Source organism: Stegastes partitus, unplaced genomic scaffold, assembly GCF_000690725.1.
Source record: "Stegastes partitus isolate 25-593 unplaced genomic scaffold, Stegastes_partitus-1.0.2 Scaffold404, whole genome shotgun sequence".
NCBI lineage: Eukaryota > Metazoa > Chordata > Actinopteri > Pomacentridae > Stegastes > Stegastes partitus.
The window spans coordinates 18,790-43,381 of NW_007578135.1; the positions used below are offsets into that span (position 1 = coordinate 18,790).

The 24,592-nt window shown below is 43.5% G+C and overlaps 1 protein-coding gene across 10 annotated transcripts in view; it reads left to right on the forward strand.

Moving 5' to 3' along the window:
- Positions 1–1,300: 1,300 nt before the first annotated feature.
- Positions 1,301–24,592, forward strand: part of mef2cb (myocyte enhancer factor 2cb) — a 39,507-nt gene continuing 16,215 nt past the window's right edge. For 9 of the 10 annotated variants that reach the window (XM_008285482.1, XM_008285484.1, XM_008285483.1 and 6 more), the window contains exons 1-2: positions 1,301–1,557; positions 11,593–11,796. In XM_008285482.1, coding sequence (XP_008283704.1) covers positions 1,504–1,557; positions 11,593–11,796 — 258 coding nt within the window. In that variant the 5' untranslated portion in view covers positions 1,301–1,503. The remainder of the gene's footprint in view (positions 1,558–11,592; positions 11,797–24,592) is intronic. The other variant, XM_008285485.1, reaches the window with a different exon arrangement.

Genomic DNA, 24,592 nt, shown 5'->3' on the forward strand with positions numbered 1-24,592 from the left:
GTGCAAAGGAAAGAATATGAGAGAGTGAGGAAAAGAGCAAGGGTGTTTGAGAAAAGAGAGAGAGTGATAGAGAGAGAGACTGACATGTCTTTTGGTGAAGCGGTGTCGTCTTCCACATCAATGTCTGATGCTTGTGCTGCCAGGTGCCGGAAATCTGGTTCAGAAAGGAGAGAAGAGAGAAGAAATGGAAAGTAGAGAAAAAAAGGCAGGGTAGATGGAGGATTTTTTTTTTTATGTGACGGCGCTGACAGCTCCCCTGCATTGCACTGAGCTTAAATAATGGGATGCTCATTTGCATAACGAGGGACGTTATCACCTCTACTGTCAAAAGAAAACACAACAACAGTTCTTCTGCTCCTCCCTGAGATAGATTGGGTTGGCCTACTTTAGCACTCTGGAGAGATGCACTGGAGCTCTGGCTTAGCCAAGCTCGCACAAGAGCACACACACATGTACCGACACACACACACACCCACACACCCATACACGTGCGTGCGCGCGCTCACACACACAGACACACACGGACACACAGTCATTCACTCATGCAAACTTTTTGGAGCGCAACTTTCTTCTTGCAGTCCGGCACATCAGCTGCTGGCCTCCACCTCTGAAACACAGGTACAAACACAAGGAAACGCACAAGTGCATTTATTCCCTGCTGCTCAGATGCTCCCACTGACATGCAGTATCTCCAGCTGGATTGTGTTAATGTTGGAATTTTGTTTGATTTCTGTCTCTAAGAAACATCCTTTTACTATGTTTCAAAAGATCACTCTAGGCACTTTTTTTTTTTCTTACTCTAATTTTGGCTTTGTTTTGCCAGAGCATGGCAAGACTGAGCTCAAATTTTACATCTGTATTCCATCGTGCAGTTCACATCTGCCATTTTGGAGATGAGCTGCATATAGAGTACAAAAAGTTGTGGCTGGCAGTTCCACTGTCAATACAGTGCAGTTCCATGGGAAGAAACAAAATGTATTTCTCAGTCTGGAGGTAATGTTACAGTGTTGGTGATTAGAGCGTTTAAGTTAGCGGCACTTCCAAAACACTGTCAAACTCTCTGTGAACGAGGCGAGATCCTGACAGCGCTGTCTCCTCTCATAGTCGGTGCCTGGGAAAAAAAAAAAAATGCAAAAACTGATTTGCATGATATCGACAGTGAAAAACACAGCGGTTCTCACAACATTGTTGACAGATTCTTTGTCTTTCTTCACCCTCCCTTGTGGCTGCCATGATGCCACTTTTATTATTTTTTCTCAGTATTTTGCCATATTTCATTTCATTTAATGCTTATTCTCTCTCCCACCCCTCCCTTCTGTCTTGCAGGTACAGATGCTGGAATCTTTGAGTTGATTGGAACAAATAGAAAGCAGAAAAAAAAAAAAGACAGATAAAGGAAGAGCGGAAGAGTGAAGAGAAAGAAGAGAGAGAGAAGAAGAAAGAGGAGAGCGAAGAAAGCTTAAAGTTCTTTAGAAAGAGGAGAGAAAGAAAGAGACGGGGACGATGGGGAGGAAAAAGATTCAGATCACGCGGATTATGGATGAACGCAACAGACAGGTAAGTCCCTGGGGGATGGGAGGATGGATGAGTATGAGGATGGGGGGAGAGAAGGAGTGGAAGAGGGAGGAAGGAGAAACACCCTACACCCCACATAGCCCTCAACAATGAAGGTCTTCTGGGAGTCTGGGCAATATGTGAACTGGGGGACAGAAAAGTGCATACGGGGAAAGAACAGTTATTGCTTTGGGTGGAAGAGCTCCATTGGCGTATAATGGCGCGTTTCTTTCTCTTCAATCCAGCAAACCAGCGTGAGAGCACCAGCAGCGTGTTTCCCTAAAAAATGGATTTGCATGAAAACATTTGTAATTTTAAAAATCCATCCTGCATATCACTGCACGGTCTGAAGGGCACAACCTACGTACAGATGAAGCACCCTTCACACACCCAAAGCCCTCACACCATGCTACCCACTTTAGCTCTCTGCCAGTGGAATATTACCGGGCAGAGGGTGGTAACCCCAGAGAGGCAGGGCGGGGGAAAATATAAACAAACAACCGAACAGAGATGGGATGGTCTAAAGTGACACACTGGGAAACAAACACTGAAACGATATTTTTCTTGAGCTAAATCAGTAACTGCAGGACTGCTGTAGCTTTCCTCTGCATCGCCTTAAAAGATGCATTTTCAGATTTGAAAACATCCCAGTCAAACAGCAAATCAAACAACAATGGAACCCTTGCAGGACACTTTTTTAACAACAGCTGGCATTACTTGAGAGAGAGACATAATAAATTGTGGACAGCGAGATTCAAGTAGACGCTACCGTCTGTGGCAGGAAATAGATAGAGACAGAGCTCTCTCACTGCCCTTGAGGCCCACAATCGATCACTTCCTGTGGCACAGCTGACCACTGACACTTTGTCAGCTTCCTGGCAGCCCAATTGGATCCATACGCTGCTAACGTGGCCCCTGGATCACAGGTCAAGCACATGCACTGGCACACACAGTTCTGATCTGTTTCGTTGCTTCTAAGACGTCTTCATTGTCTGACGTCCACATTAATGCTCCAGAGTCATTTCACAGCACGCTTTAACAAACGCAGGCCAGAGTGAGAACCCAGCGAATTGATTGGGCTGTACCAGAGGAGTAGATGAAGCAGATTTTGACCCCCGTCGTGACCGATCTCAAGCGAGATTGCAAGTAACTAGAAGATACTGAGAAAGAAGTGAGCGAGTGAGGGCACCTGTATTTAAGAAGCTACTCCATTGTCACAATTTTCCTGCATCATCACCTCAGAAACAGATTCACAGAGGGCCAGCACAGAAAAAAGAATCATTAAAAAAAAATAGCAAGGGGTCAAGCGTGAGGGTATATACTTATGTGCTCATATTCAAAACCATGTATTTGTTATTGGAGGAAGCAGGCAGGCAGACAGAGAGACAGCGAGAGCAATTAGGAGGTCACAGAGTTTTAGATGAGGACTAGAACTATCATGTTGCAGCAGCACCCACACTTCCTCCTTACTGTTATCTCAGCCCTCCTCTCTCGCCCCACCTTAGACTCGGCCTGCAAGTTGTACCAGGCTCTCCGACCTCTGAGGATAAGGAGGGGAAAGAGGGAGACAGGAAGGACACCTGAGGGGAATCGATGTCTGAGATATCCGGGCTTTACTTACAGGGAGACGAGGAGGCAGGGGAGGAGACGGGGGCAGAGAGAGAAAAAAAGGTTCACAGAAGGGAAAATCAATATATCGCTGGATTTTGTTGTTTTGATCTTTAAAATGATAGATTACTTATTTTGGTGTTGTTTCAGTGAAGTAACGATCGCTCCTGACATGACATCATCGAGTCATGTGGAAATCACCGCATGTTCTGTGGAGTGTCATTCAACCTACAGCCTAAATAGATGACATCACCTCTTTTTGAGGAGGCGGACATCACAAGACTTGGACAGAGACAGACATAGAAACTTAAAATTTCTTCATTAAAGAAAAAAAAAAAAAAAAAAAAAAAAAAAAAAAAAAAAAACGGAAGCTTTGGCTTTGCATATTTTCACTTCCTTTTTGAGGATATGTCCCAGAGCCCTAGCCAAATAAACACCAGAGGACTGTGTGTAGTGTTGCTTTCAACCTCACATTCTTCACATACTTTTACCGTTTTATGTCTAAAAAGTGCTTCTGTGTTTCATAGAGTGGTCGAATTTTTAGGATTATTGCTATACAGTATATATACAGATAGGTAATATTGACATTTAACAGCTTGTTGAGTCATGTATAAAACAGAACAAGGTATTCCTGTAGCATTTCCCTGATTATGACACACTTCATAATGCAGCCCTCTTTGGAGTGGCACCACTCTGTGTAGCTGTCAACGCTACCTTGCCACCTACGGGGCTATACTGCCTCCCCGCCCCTTGCTCTCCTTGCAGTAGGCGCATCGTATTGGGCACGGGGCCTGGCTCTCTCTGGGCGGCCACTTTGGGCTGCCACCCCCAGGCCCCGAAACACTTCCCCAGAGCAGTGGCAGAAGGGCCAGGCCTCCCTGGCGTTGACTGGCTGCCCGGAGCTCTGGACAGTGGGCAGCAGTGTGTGAGCCCTGGCTCCACGCCGCCCGACCACTCAGACCCTCTCCCAGCCTCGGGCACATGAAAGAGCCCCCTGTGCCATAAACTCATGGGCTGTACACAGAGAGCAGGCTCTCTTGATCCAGCTTGCACACGCACACAGATAGATGGGCGCACACACCTACAGTACAAGACACGCGTGCAGGTGTGTGTGCGCACTGGCATAGACTTGAGACATTGCAGATTATACGCTCGCACACATACTTAGACGGTGCGTTTAGCGCCTTTGTTTATGCAGCGTAGACAAATGCACGCTTGTATTCACGTGTGCACATCTATCTCTCCGGTGTCCGTCTCGGGGATCGACTAATTTACTGCAATTGGCTCTAATTAGTGTTACCTCTCAAGCCAGTATGCTCAGTGGGGTTAATTGTTTGACACACTTGTTTGTGTATGTGTGAGTGTCTTTGTGCGGGACATGTGGGCTCCAAGGGGGAAGGGACCCGGGGCCGAAAGGTTAAACATGGATCAGGTCATCAGTGACAGGAAGTAAAACAACAGGATCTCCTTACTCCCACAAACAGCAGTCGCATTAACACATACTTGGGCTGAGAGGAGATTAAAAAAGTACATGTTTTTACGTCTTCCTGCACATGTCTCCTCTCCTCCCTCGCCATGTTAACCACAGCGCCGCAGCTGAAATAAGGGGTCTTTTTGTTTCTACGACAAAGCATTCTTCCCTCCAATCAACAGCACTGGGGTGAGAAAATGTGTGAGCGAAATTAACAGCAGGAAAATAATGAGGCCCACAGGGTAGCTCCTCACCCCTGCACCCCTCCTCTAATTCCCTGTTTCCCACCTTCTACCATCTCCTCCTTTTACCACAGCGAGTGGCACTCTTCTCTGTCATATGTTCAGCGCTGCAAGACCTCACCTGCAAAGGGCTCACTAAGCTCTCACCTTTTCCCCACTGCCTTTTTAAAAGATTCCTTTGTTTTTGCCTCCTCGACTACTTTTTGTTTCGTTTCTCGTTCGCGTGTTCTTCGCTTGGTTCGTCAAGCTCTCTCGCTTCGCTCTGTTTTTTTCTCCCTCTCGCCATAAAGTCTTAATTGTTTGCATAGCTTTCCCTTTGTTCGCCAAGTGACTCACTTTGTCAGACTTTTAGTCTTCATAACACAACTCCTTCCAATTCATCAGGCTGCATTTTAAAGATTTTCGAAATTGCGTGAAATGAATTTTAATTTGGAAAGTTCTTGTGCACACACATATTTGTTCAAATTTGATTTAAACAAAAGTTTATTGTTCTTACAGTCTGGAAACTTTAACACTGTTTTATTTAAAATTTAGTTTGAGGTGCTGGCTCATAATATGCAATTCATTTACACCTTCTCTCAATTTTTGTCCTCGGTTAATGAAAGCTGGGGTTTATCAGGTTTTCATGCAGCAGAAATCACTTAAACAATCAGACCTGTGATAGCATACAACCTGTGTGAACTAACAGCTTCCATTTCAGTGAAAATTAATTTAAAAATGGAAATAATGTGCTTTACATACACAGCATTGGTCTCAGTGCCATGCTTAAAGTGTATCCACCCCAAATGAATGACAACAAAGTTATTTTTGTCCTTCTGACCACTAACTCGGGCCTTGCAATGTAACATCCACTTTTTATAGTCAGTGGGTATATCCTTTTCCAGTTGCGGTTTTTTAGCATAAACAGGAACATACAGAGGAGCATGACCATTTCAGCCCTGTACTGAAATGTCATTTCTGGTAAAGAAGAAAAATAGAAACTAGCTTGCATTTGAACACACGTATAGCTAAATAATTAAGATGCCACTTGATCAGTTTCACACATTAGCTTTAAACCAGAGTGGACACTTTTAATTCAGACACTGGACGGAGACACGTTTGGCGTTTGCTGCCTCCTGTCCCTACTGTACGATGAAGGCACCCTGAGAAAGAATAATAAGTGGGGTTTTGAGGAGAGGGAAGAGCATAGCATATATTAGAGGTGGGACAAAGCCTCTTTTGTCGTAATGCCTCTCTTAACAGCTTCTTTGGCTGTGAGGCAGAGTTCAGGCCAAGGTCTTGGGCTCTTTATTCCTTTTGCGTAAGCCCGTGTCTTCCTGCTTGGCTCCTGACAATGGGATAAGTGTTTGTCTCAAGACAAATCGTGCTGCTCCATAGGTGACTGACATCTATTTGTGTGTGTGTGTGTGTGTGTGTGTGTGTCCACACGGCCATGTTTGGTTTGCTAACCAGCAGTTTTTGGTGCCTGTCTCCATTCCTCCTCTTCCTTCACCTCCTCCTCCCCCAGGGAAGCAGGCAGGAGGTGGGAAGCAGAAGCGAAGCCATTGTGAAGGGGAAGCCACTGGCCTCTTCCTGTTATGAGAGGAAATGCATACAAATGTGCTTCCTGTGCGTCCGCCCCCTCTTTTCTCCCTCCTCTTCCCTCCCGTCTTTCTCTCACCCATGTGGCAGAGAATCAGCCTCTATCCCCAACATTTCTCAGTGTCCCTCTGGTTATCCTGGGTGTTGTTGTTTTTTTTTTCTCTTTGTTTGCCAGAGAAGATGTGACAGATCAGATTTTTTTCTTATGATTTATTTTTATTCTTAATTTTGTATCGATAGAATTCATACGATGACATGTAAATATGCAAACAAAACCCCAAAAAAGTGAAAAGGGAAATTAAAAGAATAAAACTCAAGTGTGCTGAATAAAGATTTACAAAAGAGACACTCTGAAAGTGGAGGTGAAGGCAACATGGTTAAGTGTTTACAGGGGTGTTTGTCTGAATATATTTGTGTATGTATCTGTGTTGCAGCGCTTGCATCTAAATCTCTCCTGGGACGGAGTTATGGAGTAAGATAGGGATAAACGAACAAGTCGTGTGTTGCCATGAGTCTACGGTGTGTGTTCACTAAGCATACGCCCGTGTGTGAGTGCTCAGAGTAGTACTAGATAGCTGCCTGTGTAAACTAAAAGTAGATTTGAGGTTATGGGAGTGTGCGGATGTTTTGGTCTCCTTCACAGAGCTAAAGAATGGATCCTGAACTTTGAAGGAAAACTGTGTTCTATCACTTATTGTTGCCAAGAGCTTTTCCATAATTGAGTAGTCTCTTACAAGGTTAAGCTGTTGTTGTGAAATGTAGTTAGCGTTTATCAGCAAGAGGTTTCCAAGCACAAATATTCAAGGAGACTTTGAGATATTCAGGCCAAAATTATTAAATATTTCTTATCATTGATCGAAAACCAGAAAGCATAAAAACTGCAAAGATTTGAGAGTTTTTCCTGATAAACTTGTTTAGCGTTAAAACTTTAGGTTGAAAACACTCTTAGATCATCCTACAAGCAAGAAGTGACAGTTTTAAAAAGTCCCGTTAGCTGAAGTCATTTTCCTCGACGATGACCAAAAATGGTCTACGAGATTTTTCCTTTTGCGTGCATATATTTGTGAGTGCGAAGATAGGTTTCACACTCTGGTTACCAATACACTGTGAAAAGACACTGTTGAGTTCACAGTCACACACACTCACGCAGGTTCCTTTTACCAGCACGCACAGTGCTGCAATGCCGTACTCTGTGTTATTAACATAGTGGTGCGTCTAATAGCACCCACTGACCAAGGAAACAAAGATTACACCCACACTGACATATGGGTAGGTTGCAATAAGTTTTTTGGTTTAACAACAAAGACAAAGAAGTAATTCAGTGGAAAAAACATAAAAAAATTTGTTCAACTTAAAGCTGGGGTAAGCAGAAATCTAGAAAAGGGGGGGAAACAATTCAAATACACAGCTGTCCTTCTGCAGCTCTTCTCTCTATTTTAATCCCCTCTCACCGCTAAGCACATACACAAGATAATCAAGCTGAAAGTCAACATTAATTTGCGGCTTCACCACTCTCTAAGTGAAAGTCCTCCACTTAATCCAGTGCAACACCACATCCTAAAGTCTCTCTATTTCCCTCTTTAAACAGTCTTATCAGCTCTGGGGGGGAAAAGACCTGAGATTGTTTAAATTCTCCCATTGTGGACTATTAAAATATACGGAAAAGTTAGTGTGGATGTTTTGCCCAGTGGTGCCAAAAAACTCCTGCCTACCTCACCTTTAACCAAAAAGCTTCACAACAGCATCAGAATCACAGGTGCCGGAACAAAATTCAAATTTGAAAAAATAAAACTAAAGTAAGTGATATTAGCTCCCTACATGCAAGAGTTTGTAGATAATAATGAATAGTTAAAGCTATTAACTCTGCTGCTTACCCAAAAAGTTTATTGTCATAATAGGTCGTGATCATAAACTTCAAGCTTTTCAATAATGTAAAACTTAAGTTTTATCGTGATCAAATCTAAGTGTTTGTAGATCAGGTGTGCCATTTATAGCATCTGTTTTTTACCCACTCGGACTGCAAAACAGAAGCTCCTCGAAAAACAGGTCTAGAGCGGCAGTTTACAGCTGCCGTGTGGGATGAGAGAACTGTTTTGAGCTCGCACAGGAAAGGCCAGTGTTGACATCACCAACCAACTGTGCTAAAAGGGTCACATGATGGCATCATGTGAGGGCCACGGAGTCACGACAGAGTTACCTCAAGCAGTGAAATCGAGTAGCGAACATAAAAACTGCGTAGCACCATCCCACATGATGTTTGCACAAGTATTTACCATCAATTAAGGCAGAATTCAAGCACAAGCCGACTGCCTTTTAAATTGTGTGTGTGTGTGTGTACTTGTGTTCGAGCGCAGTATACTGTACATGCCTGTGTATTTCTGGATATATAGTGCATGGTGTAGGTAGCAGGTTGTACGTGTCAGGTTGAGATATGGAGGTGTGGTGTGATATTTATGTAGGTGTTATTGTTTGGTCAGTTAAGGCCTTTGATAATCACACTCATTCTCTTCCCGTGGTGTTGTTAAAGTCAGTCTAATCATATGTGTGAAGTATAATATGTGGCAAACGCATGCACACAGTTCCTCATTTAAAGTGTGAGTTTCAAGACAACTTTGATTGCATTCTGCTCTTCTGTTTTACATGTTAAAGTGAGAAGCAGAGAGTGAATGCCGTCCAAGCTGCTTGTTACATTGATGTTTCTTTTATATGCAGGTTTAGTTATGGTGATATTTGTGAGCGCCGCACTAATATGCGAGGGATCTGAGTCAGCATGGCACCTTTGAGACTAGCGGCTCTGGACCTCTGAGACTCACACCCCGGTCCGCTGTGACGTGCCACGTGCCACCTTTTGAAACATTAATGGCCCCAGCAGAGTGAGTGACTGAGCGAGCGGCTGATAAACGGAGCCGGGCCGGCAAGCTAGCGCTGTCCTGCCCCCGGTGCCACTCGCATCGAAACACCAGGGGAAGACAACACTCCACATGTCCTGTTCCTGAATAGTCTACTTTGACCTTATGTTCTACAGTCCTGTCATCTTATTTACTCGCTCGTGCACGATTTGTTCTGCAGCCCCTACTGCTGTAAGGCTGGCAGGTGCTCACGTTTCAGCTCAGGGTGTGTTGAATATAACAATTAATCTTATTGTCACAAGAAGCCTTTTGATCTTACACCATAAGAATGGGGCTTGTTTTATTTTTTTCTGTATTTCAGTTTGACTGTGTAAATGTCAGCATGGTATTTAGAGCCCAGGGGAGCGTTTTATCCTCATGTCGTCAGAGAATCAGATGAGTGCTTGCGCCGAGGTAAAGAACCTGACATCGCACTCACCGGTTTGCGAGGAGTAAAGAGCGCCGTCCGTGTCTCTGGGCTCAGCATCTGCTGTCTGACAGATAGCTCGGCATGACAGCGTGATGCGATGACATCAGTGGAAAACTTTTTGGGGAGGGGATGGAGAGAGGGGGGGCGTCCATGATATGGCAGTTCATGCGAGGTTTTGGGCACTCTAAGTAGAGAGAGGGAGAGAGACGGAAACAAAGACAGGATGGAGGTGAGGAATAGTTTGATATTCAGTTTCCCTGGTGCGTCCTGGGAGATATGATTTCAGGAAATCCAAAACTATCTATCAATATCTATTCAACCCTATCTCCTCTTTCGGTTGTAAAGAGAAAAATGTGAAGGACAATGCAATGGATAAATACCGAAAATCTATTTCACGCATTACCCGGATCTACCACATACTGAGGTCTCTTCTTTAAAAGGATCTTACAGTTATTGTCTTTATTATTGTACTCGGAGCATGTATTCGCTCCGTATTCATTTTGTATTTTTTTTTTGGCCCACTTAAGTGTCAGAAGAGAATAGGCAAACACACAGTTAATCAACAAACTGAGATCGTTAGCTACCAGCTGGGCACAGTGCTGGCAGTATTTCCTCTCTGTAAAAAAGCTTTGTCAATACAGATCTCCAAATAATACACACAGTCGCAGAAGACAATAAAAGAAATTTCAATAAAAACATGCAGTGTTGCTCACAGAGGGAAGCTGGCAGTGGCACATTTTCTCTTTTTTCCCCATACAACCAAAGAGCTTGCACACATGGCTTGGAAAAGAAACCAGGTGCAGCTCACTGGAATTAACTCACTTTCACTGCTCTAGTTTTGATCCAAACAATAGAGGAATAGAGGCTGTTCTATTTTGACATTGTGGGCACTTGTATGCTTGTGTTACTCATGGTGCTGGTCTCTCACACTTGTACTTGCACATACTCTTATCTAAAAAAAAAAAAAAAAGAACACCCCAATTAGAGGGGAACAATTTTTGTGGTTCAAATTGAGCCCATCACTATTTAAGTGCTCACAAACGGCTTCAAGCACAGTCAAGGAACCCATCTGTTATTTTTATCGATAGCTTGTTATTGACTATGAGATGTGGTGAATCGGCAACCGAACAATGTATGTTAATGTCAGTTTGTGAAACTAGTACGCCTTGGCTATTTTCTTAGATCAAAATAGTTATAGGTATGTGTATTTCTTTTGTGCAGAAACGGGAGCGAGACAGTCGCACACATTCAGGCCATATGAAAGAGACGATTTAACTTGACACATGTTCCATGATGAGCCTCTGTGCCCTTTGATGTACAAGCAATAACTGATCTTCTTTACCGTTATCTGACTGAGACAGAGTATTTTCAGTTCCTTAAATGCAAACCCAGCTTCTTTTTTTTTTTCTTTTTTCCTGGTATAGTAGATGGACTGTTACAGTCAGTGGGTGTTGAACCATTCGCAGACTTTACTTTCCTTTAATGCTGTTTCCATGAGACCTAATCATTTTAAAGGGAAAAAGTTAAGACATCAGATTCCTGTTTGTTTCTTCATTGCACATGAATGCATCTATGGTGGAGCATATTTTACCACAATGAAATTATCACCAAAGTTTGTTTGAATGTATGTGTGAACATAAATCTCTAATCTTCTTATCCTTAGATTTAGATAAACTTTATTGATCCACAAGGGAAATTGTTTGATCACCATCATTGTTTGATAATCCTGTGAAGAAGAACAGTTATTTATACATTGCTGTTGCTTCAGCTATTCTTTATCTGCTAATTTTCTTTCTCCCATCTCCTTCTTTTGCCCAGGTGACATTTACAAAGCGAAAGTTTGGCCTGATGAAGAAGGCGTATGAGCTGAGTGTGCTGTGTGACTGTGAGATTGCCCTGATCATCTTCAACAGCACCAACAAGCTGTTCCAGTATGCCAGCACAGACATGGACAAGGTCCTGCTTAAATATACTGAGTACAATGAGCCCCATGAGAGCAGGACCAACTCTGATATTGTGGAGGTAAGTTACAGGAAAAGCACAGACTGCACACATGCATTCGTGCACAGATGCACAATCGCACGCACACTCATGCAAACGCGCAAGCGGACAGATGGTTACAGCATTTGTGACTCATTCAGCAACCCTTACTTCTCTCTTTTAGTCTTCACACCTAACATAATGTAAGAAATAATTGCTCCCATAGTTTGTCAGTCCCCNTCCCCCCCTCCCCTCCCCAAAGGGTTCAGTACCAATATCAGTCACTTTTAGAAAACTTATTTTAAGACTCACAATATGTCATTAATTTCAAGAAAATGTGTTTATTTAAAATGCCTCCTTGTGTTATTTGCACTTTTAACATAACAGTGGTAGCCTATCATTGATCTGGGCCTTTCAGACTGTCCCCTGTGGTGTATAATCACCACCCCCTGCCCCTGGTGTCTTGTCACCATTGATGTGCCTCTAACAGGAGGATGTTGATCTGACTTGCTTTGGACACATGTCGCTAGAGTGGCTCAAGGCGATGTTAAACAGCGCTGTCAGGCCAGCCAGTAGGCAAGGTAGATAAAGCAGGAAATGACGCTGGCACCCTCCTGGATCCTTAAGCTCTCAACGTGAACCTGTTATGCAACATTCACTGTGGAGCTCTGACCTGGTGGGCCACACACACAGGCATGAATGCATTCATGTAGAGTTTATCCCTTTCTCCCCCTTTCCTCCCTCACTCCCTCATTTACACTCACACTGTGAGTGAGATTCAGGCCCACAAAGTAATGCTGTACAGAGAATATTTTTCCAATGTATTCAAATTTCACAAACCCTACTCAGTATTCATTATCTTTAAAGATAATTTTTAAAGCAACATTTTGCTTATATTATGTTAAATTTGCCAATCCAGATTACATTCATTTAAAAATTCTATAAGCTGCTTATTTCATATATGTTTGCCCGTCGTTCAGCTTTAAAATGCTGTTTGTGCTTCATGATTCAGATTCTACTCGTTGCCCCACTTCTCCTAACTGTAACACAAGTGAAACAATTATTAGAAATATAACCTAGTTTTAAATTATTTAAAATTCTTCTCTTTTTTTTTTTTGTAGAATATATAACAGTAGATGCACATTCAGATCATAATTCAAAAGACACTGTCTGCAGCATAATGTAAATTCTTTTGGTCACCTCAGTCATAATTCATGCACGTTGCTATAAATCTGTTGTTGTGGAACCAACATTTAAAAACATCAAATGAGCCAAAGGAAACATGGGGATCAATGAGACGGAATGAATTAATGCCACCCACACGACTAGGGGTTGGCCAGTCTAACACCGGATCAAACAGCATGGGACATATTTTTTATCTTTTCATATGGGTGTTGCTGGGCGTGTTGCCCACTCACAGGTAGACAAGCCCACTGGCTCCTCGCCTGCTATTCCAGACAGCACCCTGCACCTGACTGCTAACCTTTTGAATTTACACTCTAATATCAAATGTCTTTGGCTATAAAAAGATTTTTGCCTCACATCCTTCGTGTAATTACCTCCTTCTTTCTATTTTATTTGGAGGTTAAAAGCAATGTAACTATATGCAGTGCAACCTATTGCTAACTTAAGAGTGGTTTGCTGATGTCATTATTGCTTTTTTTTTTCCACTGCTGTTTCCATTTGGTGCAGTCAGATATGTAGTGTGTTGATGTAGTCCATACATTAAGTGGTTCAGCACTCAACATATGACGAACCTTAATGATGAAAACAAAGAGAATGGAGTCGATGCATTATCACAGACTGTACTGAGAAGCATAACAATGTATTCACTTTTGCAGTATGTGCTCTATTCCTGTCATATAATTCATATTATTGAGTCTTTTTTTGAATTATTAATACGACCAAGGCTGTTAGCTTAGTTATATTAAGTTGCGCAACTTTAAGACATTAAATAATCAGAAAACCTATATGATGTGCATTTATGCATTTATGAAGTGCCTCCAAAGCTCAGTTTGAATCCTATTAGTAATACTTGTGAATTGTCACAGTCTCTGCAAAATGAGTCATACTCTAATATACAAGAAAGGATAGAAAACAATCCTGTATCTCATTTACATTAACCAATGCGGCACATACTCTTATCACCAGTGTGGCAATAAGCACCGGTGTCCTTTATTCACCCAGCTCCTCAGTCGCTGTATACTCACCACTACTGAACCCATGAAGAGTTGTCACATGTTTCAGCAAGTGCCTGTGATGAGAGCTCCCTGCTTTGAAGCTCTTTCTTTAACCGTGTCTCCATTAGAGAGCAGAAGATGGCTAACGTGTAAACAGCTGTGTCAGGGGAAGATGCTAAAGAGCCTTGTGGGGGAGAGTGCTGTGTAGCACTACCTACAATGTGATCCCATGAGGACTCGGGCTCTGCACTCTGCGAGCGACTCACAGCGGGAGAAATCGATCTGAAGAGGCCTTCAGCCCGAGCTGCGGTGTGCTAAAGGGATTGGCCGCAGGGCTGACACTAGCACGTTTGGCATGGGTGGGAGGAGGGTGTGTGGAGAGAGGGGCGAAGCGTAGGGGAACAGGGGGGTCAGATCTCTCCCTGCAAGCCTGTATGCCGCTGTTAAGCAACGTCACAGGTGCAGGACCGTGGGTGGGTTGTTGAGTTTGGGCTGGGAGGAGGCAGGAGCAAAGCGGACTTCCTGTTGAGATAGCAGGGTGATGAGGAGGAGGTCAACAACAAGATGAAGGACAGATTTAGGGGTGTAGTTGAATTTTAGGTCCCCCCCCACACACACACACACAGAGGAACAACAATATCTTACATATGGCATCTAATATGTGTCATATTAAATTTAAAATTTGTAGAAAACTCTTTATGTGCATACTGAAATGCATGCACCTCGCTTCCTCTATGGCTGCTGTGCCTGAAGGTGTAGTGGGAGGAGAAGCAGAGGTAGGGGAGCGGAGCTCAGAGTGTGGGCGGCTGGCATAGAGGCCTGCTACATTAGCAATAAAGCTCTATGTAATTAGCATGTCTTTGGTTGATAATTAGCGTTGTTGAGAGAGTGGCACTGAGAGCGTTGCACAGCCTCTCTAGCAACAGCATGTTTACAAGAGGCTGGAGGGCTTTTCTCTCAACCTCTCTCACTCTTTATCTGCTTTTCTCTCATATCCAGTTTTTCATTGAACGTACGGAATCTCTTTTTTTTGTATTATTCTGAATGTATGTATGGGTCAATGGGTATGTAAGTGTCAAAGACAGAGAAAAAGGGGGATAGAAAGACGGAAGGAAAGAGAGAGAGCGAGAGAGAGAGAATGAGGCAGAGTGGAGTGGTAACAAAGTTCTTGATGACTCACTTGAAAACCATCTCATCTGGGAATGACACTTCTACAAATATATGTGAAAGCAAAAGACCAACAAAGCAAAGCTAACACTCCTCTGAGCACCAGTGGTAAAACAAAGGAAGCTTTACTAATACAAATGGCTGCAATGCATCACTATGAGGAAACCATAACATGAATACAGTAGCAGTTTGAAACAAACTGTGGACATGTTTTTTTAATGTTTTGAATGCCTCCATTTAATCCTATGCCATGTATCACAGTGAAATCTGAACTCACAGAAACTCCTCCAGTGACTGTAATAAAAAATGCAATACACAGTGTTATCAGCTCTCACGTAAACAAGCAGGGAGTCCACTTAATTAATGCTAAGTGTTCAAAGAGACATCTAAGCTCATCTAGGCTCTCATAGCTTGATAAAAGCAGACACAGAGGCAGATCTTCCATCACTAGATGGCCATGCGGGGTCCAAGTGTGTCGTCCTGGCAGGTCTACAGCACGCTCTGAGCCTGGCTCCAGATAAAACAGTCAAACATGCAGATAGATTTCCTATACTCACTGTCTGCCAGGTCAGTTTCCTGGACATGTGAACGGCATTAGAGGAGAAACAGTGAGCTGTGTTGGGAAATGACAAGAGAATAGATCCATCTCTCCTTTTTTCCATTGGTTTTTATTCCTGCTTAAGAACAATCACTTTGAGCCGTTATTGGTGATTTATTATTCCAGGATGGGGGTTGTTAATTGCAATAGCACATGAAAGAGTCCTTTCTTTCCCCTACTCGATGATTGCACATCTAGCCCAAACCTAAGCGGCGCTGGCTGGCTCTTGCTGTGATTGAATGGCCCCAAATCCAACAACACACTTGGGCTTTGCCAAATCCCTGTTCCACAATGTGCTTGTTTTCCCCACTGTTGAAACAAAGAACGCAGGTTTGTGAAACAACTAAAGGGTTAGTGAGTGTGTGGTGATAGGGAGATATATCCCCTCAATGCCTTGGAAGGAAAAAAAGACGTGGAGGGAACGTTTTTTGTGGGCTTTATGTACAAATACAGTATGAGCTATTCTGCATGTAAGGACACACACAGTACTGTGTAAGTGTGTTCTCACACTGCATGGGTGCACGCGTGTCCACGTAAACGGCAACAATTGGCCCGAACCCTGCAGAGCCGGCGGCATTGTGGTGACCTCAGCCAGGACCGCACACTCAACTCAGCTATCACATGGAATGGCACATGGCTCTTGGTGCACTGACGTGCCTGCTTGCCTACCTGCCAGAGGAGTGCCGTTGGTCAATCCCATTTCCAGCAGATTAACCTAATCTGAAAGTTCAGCTCAACCTGTAATCTTAAACAGCAGCAGCAGCAGCAGCAGCAGCAGCAGCAGGGACCTGATTCCCCACCTATCCTCAACTCATTTCTGTACCTTCTATTTTTCCTTTCTCTCCTCACCTAGAAGGAACTATTGAATGAGAGGGGGACGGGCGGGACAGAGGGATGGATGAGTGTGAGAAGAGAAGGAGGGAAGGAAAGAGGGATGGAGGGAGGAAGGCTGGTAATTATTTCCAAAGGTCATTCTGTTAATGACTACCTGCTTGGCTAATGAGATTCAGCAAAGCTCCCTGACCATGTTTCACTGCGTATGTTTCACCCGTGTGCCGAGATGTGTGAGAAGCACAGGTGTGATTTCAGCCCAGTGACAGTCCACTTGAGGGAGGGAGAGTGTGAGGGAGGGGGTGGCGGTGGAGGGGTGTAAATGAAGAAACATAAAGAGAAAGTGCATCGAGCAGGTATTTCTGGGAGACGGCACATCCACACCAGCTCACTTGCAACGCCTTGCGCAATGTTTCATTTGGCAATAAACCATGATTTTCCACACATTCTAAATACTGCAGGGACTAATTTGGTTGATTTCACTGTCACTTACTGCAAAAAAAGTCCCCTCTTTATTAATTCAAATGCCTTTTTTTTCTCCTCTACTTCCTCATAATATTCTTGCAAGTCAACAGGACATGTGATCTGCCTCTCTGAAGTGCCAGTGTGCTCATGTTCTGCCTCGCTCTTGTGAAAATATTTTCCAGCATGTGTGCTATTCTATGTGCTTATTTGGTTTCTAAACAGCATGGAGAACATTAGCCTTGAGGAGTTTTCTGTGTTGATCAGCTCACTGAATGACTTCTTCTCATGGCTCTCAAAGGCTGTTTAATGAGTTTGACTGGAATATAATTTATCCTCTATTAGTTTTACATTTCTCAGCCATCAAAAGAAAAAGAAAAAAAGAGGGGGGGAGGCATATCACATCTTCTGTACTTCAGTCATCAACAGTAATTTTGCCTGTAGTCGTTTCGTGGCTATCGAATAGGGTGCACGTGGTGTGACATGGGGTGGAGGGTAAAGGGGTGGGGTTGTCGCAGCGTTCGCAGCGCCTCAGTGTTTACTAGTTGCAAAGTGATCGACAACATAGCTTGTTTTTCCTGGTGACTGAGGATTAAGGTCTGAGCTGCTTTGACTGACTAAGTAAATTAACCTTTTGACATCGGCAAGCTTATAGTGTAGCAGTTTGTTAAAACAAAGACTCTGATGACAGTCCGTGCGCATGTTATTGCGAAGCGTCAAAAAAAAAAGAAAAGAAAAGAAAAGAAAAAAGAAAGATGCCGGTTCGTGCGTGGCGTTAGATGTAGGCTATGTTAATTAATGTTGAAGATTGTTAAAGAGAAATTGAACCACTCGCAACAACTTCTTCACACATCTCTATCTGCAGCGCATAATTAATATTTACCTTGTTAACGACTACTTATTTATTTATTTGAACTGTGAATGCATTTACAAGCAATTCTCTATGCATCGTCAGCCAGACATGTATACACATTCAACATTCAGTGAGGGCTGTCTATATATAGACAACCATCTTGAACTTTTAAGTTTCCAACATAAAATTGCCCGCTCCTCTGCATGTGTGCAATTTCAGCGACTGCACTTCCATGTCAACGGCAACATGTAATGAACTCACCACATGAAGCACGACCCCCAAAACAACCACCATTTTATTTGATACACTCTTTTTCTAATAAATGCCTCAAAAAGTGGTAGTGTTCTAAAAATAGTGTGTGGCGAGGCTAAATATAGTTTCCTGCCGGCTGCTCTTGCTTGGAAAGACTAGAAGAATAGGACTGGAATCGCTCTCTCTCTCTCTCTCTCTTTTTCATCCCCCCCCGTCTTCCCAACAGGGTGGGTGGGGGTTGTTTTTGAACAGAGGAGTGAGTAAGCAAAGTGTCAGGGTATTCATTCAGCCTCCCTCTCTCTCTCTCTTCCTGACGATCAACCAAGAAGAGTTGCCCCCGGCGGCCACATGCATAAGACCATCGGTGTGACACCCGGCGGTGCCCATAAACATTTGATCCGTTGAATAAAGAAGTCTATTATTTAATTCTCTTGTTGATCTCTCCCCACACTTCACCAAACAGAGCCTTCCTGTCTGGTTGTTTAAAAAAAAAAAAAAAAAAAGTTTTATTACAATTTCTGGAAAGTTATATCATCTGTGTCAGTGGAATTAAGTAGATTTTAATCAGCAGGTCTGCCAAAGATACAAGTGACAAACCCAGAGAGCCCATATGTCTGCGGCGCCGGAGCAAGTTTACTGAGTTTCTATTTTATAGACTATATGCCTTTTCCTGCCTTTAAAGAGAGGTTAAAAACAAGATGGCAGATAATATACGATCTACGAGCTCAGCGTTTTCTTCCACATCAGATGCTCGCTGACCAGAAAAGCAGAACCTCAGACAAGAAACTATACCACTTGGATCGCAGTCAGAGGTGTTTTTTGAGGTCAATACTGAAGCGGAAGTCTGAGGTACTCGCACAACAACAAAAGGAGGTTTTAAAAATAGACTGTTTGAAATGTGCCAATATGTGGTCCCTGTGGTGGGGAGCAGTGAAAAAGGCAGGCCACTTCTGAGGCCACGCTGCCAAAAGGCAAGACTTTTCCACTACACAGCCCAAAACAATTCACGCCAGCCATTAAGATGAAATGATGCCTTGTTCTTTGAAACTATTTGTGGAAAATTCAGAATAATGAAGATCTATTTTTATAGATGGCATTCCCTGCCCTGCCTAGAGCTTCCCCTCTGGCCCCACCTCCTCCGCCCCCCTTACCCCCACCCTTTGCCATGATTGCTGCTTTGGGCAGGGTGTGGAAACTCAAGGTCACAGTATAGAGGTCAAATGGCTGGTCATTGTTACTCAAGGCCTCCCTCAGGCTCCCTTTTCCTGCTGTGGCACCACGCGATAAGAGACAGAGAGACAAAAGACGCTAAGTGACGATTAGTGGTGCTGCTGGTGTGTGGTTGTGTGAGGGAGGCTGGAAGGGGATTTTACCCAGTTTAACAGTTTTACTCATTTTCACCTTAAGAGTCCTTTAGCTGAAACTACAGTGTTACTATCAGAAGAGAACTTAAAGAATGTCATTTAAAGCATAAGCAAGTCATAAGCTCTCAATCCGTTTGTGGAAAACACACAAACTGATTTTTGTGTTGCGTCACAAATCCATATGGACACATTCTTGTGTCTCTCATTTGAATCGACAAGTATTACACAGCTGGAGAGTAGATTGGATGAAAGATGGGTAGGTTAAGGGTGCAGACATAAGTGCCCTCTTCATCCAGTTTCACTGAGCTGGCATTGTGTCTCATAATGTCTATCTGGCTAATTATACAGTGTAGTGACAAGTCTGAATGACCACTTTGTTCCTGGGGCCGGGATGCTGCTGCAGCAAACAGTGTTGGATTCTGACATGTGCTTAGTGTGTGTCTCTTCCATATGGGAAACACTGCACCATCTGGTATTCTGCTGTGTACTGGCTAGCTGAGATTGTGTGTCTGTGAGTAGGCTCTCGTCTGCAGTGGGCTCCTCTTAGTAGTGATTTTAGCACATGCAGCATCACAATGGCACAGTTTGGAGAAATGTGGAGGAACCTTGTTGCGCACAGTACCCTTTCTCTCTGTCTCGCTTTCTGTCTCTCTCACTCACTTTAGCACTTTCTTTTTTTTTTTTTTTTGCCGAACTTCTCACTCTTTTTTTTTTTAAATGTCTAGTCAATCTAGTAGTCCCTAGACAGCTAGTAATCACACAGTTAGCCAGCGTTATTACTGAACACACCACCACTTTGCCCAGGGATGATGGATCCCAGGCGCCAGCCTCTGATTCCTGATTATAGTGCAGCAGGGCACCAGGAGAAAGGGGCTTCAAAGCCACGAAATCACTGAAAAGTCATTGATGCGATAGTCGCCCAACCAGTGCATAGGGATGCGCAGATGATGACTAAAAAAAAAACAGGCAGGGACACACTGTGATTAGGGGTCCCATTCGTCAGATTGGTAACCTACAAAATCAACCATCTCCCCCTCAAATCATTCACACACATACACACACCATGTAGCCATCATCCATGGGCATGCCCCTCGACATGGTCCTGGCATGTTCAAACCACGCTTCATGAAACTGTGGCCCTCTTGCCTTTGGTCTGCCATCTGCTTCCAATAAACTAAGCCAGCCTGATCCCTCTGATGTTCCCTCCACTCTGAAAAGCAGAGAGAAAGAAAGAGTGAGCGAGAGAGACAGAGAGAGTAAGGGAGAGAGACAAAAATGAGAGCAAGTAAGAATGAGGCAGACAGGCCAAAAGAGAAATAGAAATAAGGAGAATAAGAGCACATCTCAAACATGCTATTACCCCTTCGCTGCTGCCAACAAGGCCACCCTGATTGTGCTTATTGTGCAGTGGTGCTGGGAGGTCTTAATCCCCAGCGAGTCCACTCCATGACCACGTCCATCTTATTTGTGAGGGGAAGGGACGAGGTTTCCCCTCCCTTGCCTCACCCCTACTGATGCTAAGCCACATTGCTCCTTACCAATCTGCTATGACAAAATTAAGTTTGTCATTTGGTTAAAACAAGCACGCTCCCTGTGGTTTTCTAAACTTTTATCACCCATTTCCCCCAAAATGATCATGATCTTAATCTTAGGTTTGTAAGTTGGTTAAAGATTCTTCAAAGAAACAGTTCTGTTTGTTTTTTAGGTTAACCCTGCAGAGTTCCCTTTGGATTTTTGCACACTATTTGAATCAATCAAGGCTATATAATTACTGTAGCCCCTAGATTTAGATGACATTTTCTCATTGGGAGCCCACTTAAAGTTTATTGTGATTCGTTTTTTAGGTCCTAAACCAGCACTGAAAGGTCTGTAGTGAATGTGGCCACACCCAGCCTACACAAAGTCTCACACAATAAGATGTTAGGTCTGTACAATTCATATACTGCCATGTTTTCAAGGAGAGAGTGTGAGAGTCAGAGCAAATCAGTATGTTTCACTACTACTTTCAACAATGCAACAAACAGAGGTTGAGACCCTGCCACACAAAAGAGTTAATTCCAGTGTCATTTAATTTTAGTTTAACAGCACAGCAATCATGATTAACCATAAGTGGCACAGTTATTGATGCTTTTATATTGTGCTTGTCTGTCAAGAAACTTGTTTTCCACCCACTGCTGGAATATGCTGCAAAACCATAAACTGGTCCATTTATGGAGGGAAAACTCCTGCTACTATATTATCTTGTGTCTTGGTTTTGCCTACAATAGCATGTGTATACTGAAGATCACGCAGTGTTGACGGAGATATAAAAGCCCTATTATTAACTGACTGTTTTGTGGAGGGTTTTTGCACTGATGCTGTCAGTCACTGGGTTGAAGACATTGAGAAACATTCAGTGGCCTGGTTGTCGCCAATAGCCATAAACACAATATTGAATGTGTCGTACCCTTCAGCCACTGCCAAGATAACTGCGGAGGGGAATGGTCAGCAATGAAGCTCTTTCCAAACACAACCCATCAACTAGCCAGATTCTATCAGAAATAAAGATGTACCCATCAAGCCAACTGTGTTTTGACTCAGCTTCTGTTGAGACGTGGTGCTTCTGCCGAAAATGTGGGGAAAGACAGAGGTAGTGAGACAGAGACAGACTGAGCAGCAGACTGAGACAGAAAGATGGGGGCAGAAAGACGGATAGAGGCATAGAGAGGGTGAGCAGGGTGGCAGAATGCCGAGCAGACGGATCCTGGTATGGCAGGAGCTCTGGGCAGGCGTCAGCTGTCCCTCGCAGACCCCCTGGGGCCACCCAGAATTCACACCCAAATACCCTCCACTGTTTTTCTCAAGAGCGACATGAAGTTATCATCCACATCCAAACTATGAGACAAATATTTTTTTTTCTTTCTTCCTGCAATTAAAACACAAGAGAACTCCAAGCATATGACAGTGTGAATCAGTTTTCTTGTTTTTCATGTTCACTGTCACTGATTATCTCAGGCGAGCGCATTTTATTTTACTGAGGTTTTCTCACTGTAGTCCTGTAGCTCCTCTTAGACCAGCCCAGTCTAGGACAGCTTAGCTGAGGGTGCAAAGCTGAAGGGTACCAATGAGACGGGTGTCTCAAGTATGTAGGACACCTTGTCTATGCTGTGCCTGCTTCACACAGGCCCTGTGAGTCATGAGGGAGCATCATGAAGAAGGAGTTTAATTAGGAGCAAGCCTCCAAAGGGGCCACAGAGAGAGACACAGAGCCAAGCAAGAAGACACAGCTTTTTTTTTTTTTTTTTTGCTGTCTTTCCTCTTCGTCATACTTTTTCTCCTTCTTCTCTCTCACATTTACTGTACTCGCTCTCTGTAGCATACTGGGTGACTGTTCACATTGTAGCGGTTTGTAGCATTGTAGGTTTGTTTTCTACCTTTTCTCTCAGTCTTTCTCTGATATAAAACCACTTCATTGTATCTATTTGGTCATTTTCTTGTATTATGCTGCAGTATAGCAATTACTGGAAAGATAATATAAAAAGTAAAAGAAAAAAAAATGGCACTTTTGCAAACAGAGCCAACAAAATGCTGTGAACAGAACGAATGCTCTTTTATGCCAGCAGAAAACATCAGCATTTCTTTATGAACACCAAAAACTGGAGTTACTTGGAAAATTGAATAATTTCAATGTAATGACGAGTATCTGAGTGAATATTTTGCGCATGAAATTCTTGGCACAAGTGAATTATACCAAAGTGTTTTTGTTTAATCCTCATCCTATTACCATATTCCCCAAAGACTATATTTTCATGCCAGGTCTTCACACCCATCCTCCTGCTTCTCTCAATGTTAGGATAGCAGCTCTCTTTCCAATGATCATTATTCTCTCGGTTATTTTGAAGTGTAAGTCTCGGATGTTCCTTGTGTAATGATAATGTCACTGTATACCAGAAATCTTGTTTGGAACAGCAGTCTGTGGCTGTGTGGAGCAGAGCCATGAAATGCATGACAAATTCAAAGAGCAGATAAAGCAATAGGCTATGAGAGAAGGGCAAAATACATAGGATGATGAAAGTAGGGCAGTAGTGTGGTGAGGTGGAAAGCACAAGCGCGAGAGGCCCTTCTAAGGCTACATGAGCACTCCGGCAGTTCTGATTGGTCGTTGGGTTGTGTGTCAGCCTTTGGCAACAGGTGTGATGTCTTTAAACAGGTGGGCATAACTGGGATGAGTGACATAGCATCCTCGTACCACACCCTAAATATGTTGAGCCCTGATGGAAAGCTAAGCCTGGGCCACATGCTTCATAGTCATATAACACTCGCCCTGGCCGCCTGCGCCCCTTCAACGCCCAGTGCGGCTCCTGGCCAACCCCCTGCCAGACCACCAGCTCAGTTACCCCATATGGGTGTCACCTTTAGCCCAGCCCTCGTTCTCTTTTCCCAGCAGCGCTCCACTGCTATTCTTCCTAGAATGGAAGTGAATCTCTCATGCACTCTGTGCTGGTGGCAGTAGGTGGAAATCTGTGCAAGTAGGAAGAGAAAGTTTTTTTTTATTTTTTTTTTTCCCTTGCATGCATTCTCATGTGAACAGAAAAAGGCCAGTGGTTCAGCTCTTGTCAGTTCGATATGATGCATCGCCAAGGCCAGAATGAAACTACGCAAAAGAAACAGCAAAAAGTTTTACATCTCACGCCTTTGCCAAAAAAGACAGCATGCTAAACCTCTGCAACCCCTTTGTTCTTTTGACTCATCCTCCTCAGATAGAGCAAGAGTGCCTGATTCACTGTAGGTCTGTTGGAAGTCAGATCTCCTGCATCGCCTTGGTTGATTTGTTTGGTGTGATTTCCTGAAGACTGTCAAAGATATGAGAGATGCTTTCAAATTCAGAATTCCAGATTTCCACTCTGGGGGCCAAGTGAGGATTCAGAGAGAGAAAAGGAGAGCCAGCAAATGTTGACACACTTACAGTAGCTGCCTCGCCACGAGACGCCTCAGGAATCAAACAGTTATCACACACACAAAAGAAGCCCTCTAAGTTCACTAAAACCACACTCAAAACAGGCCTTTGTTGTGCTGACATGAGAGATGACTGGATTTTTATTTGTTTTCTAAGCAGGCAGATCGCTCCCTGTCACTTCTGCTGCTGGTTGTG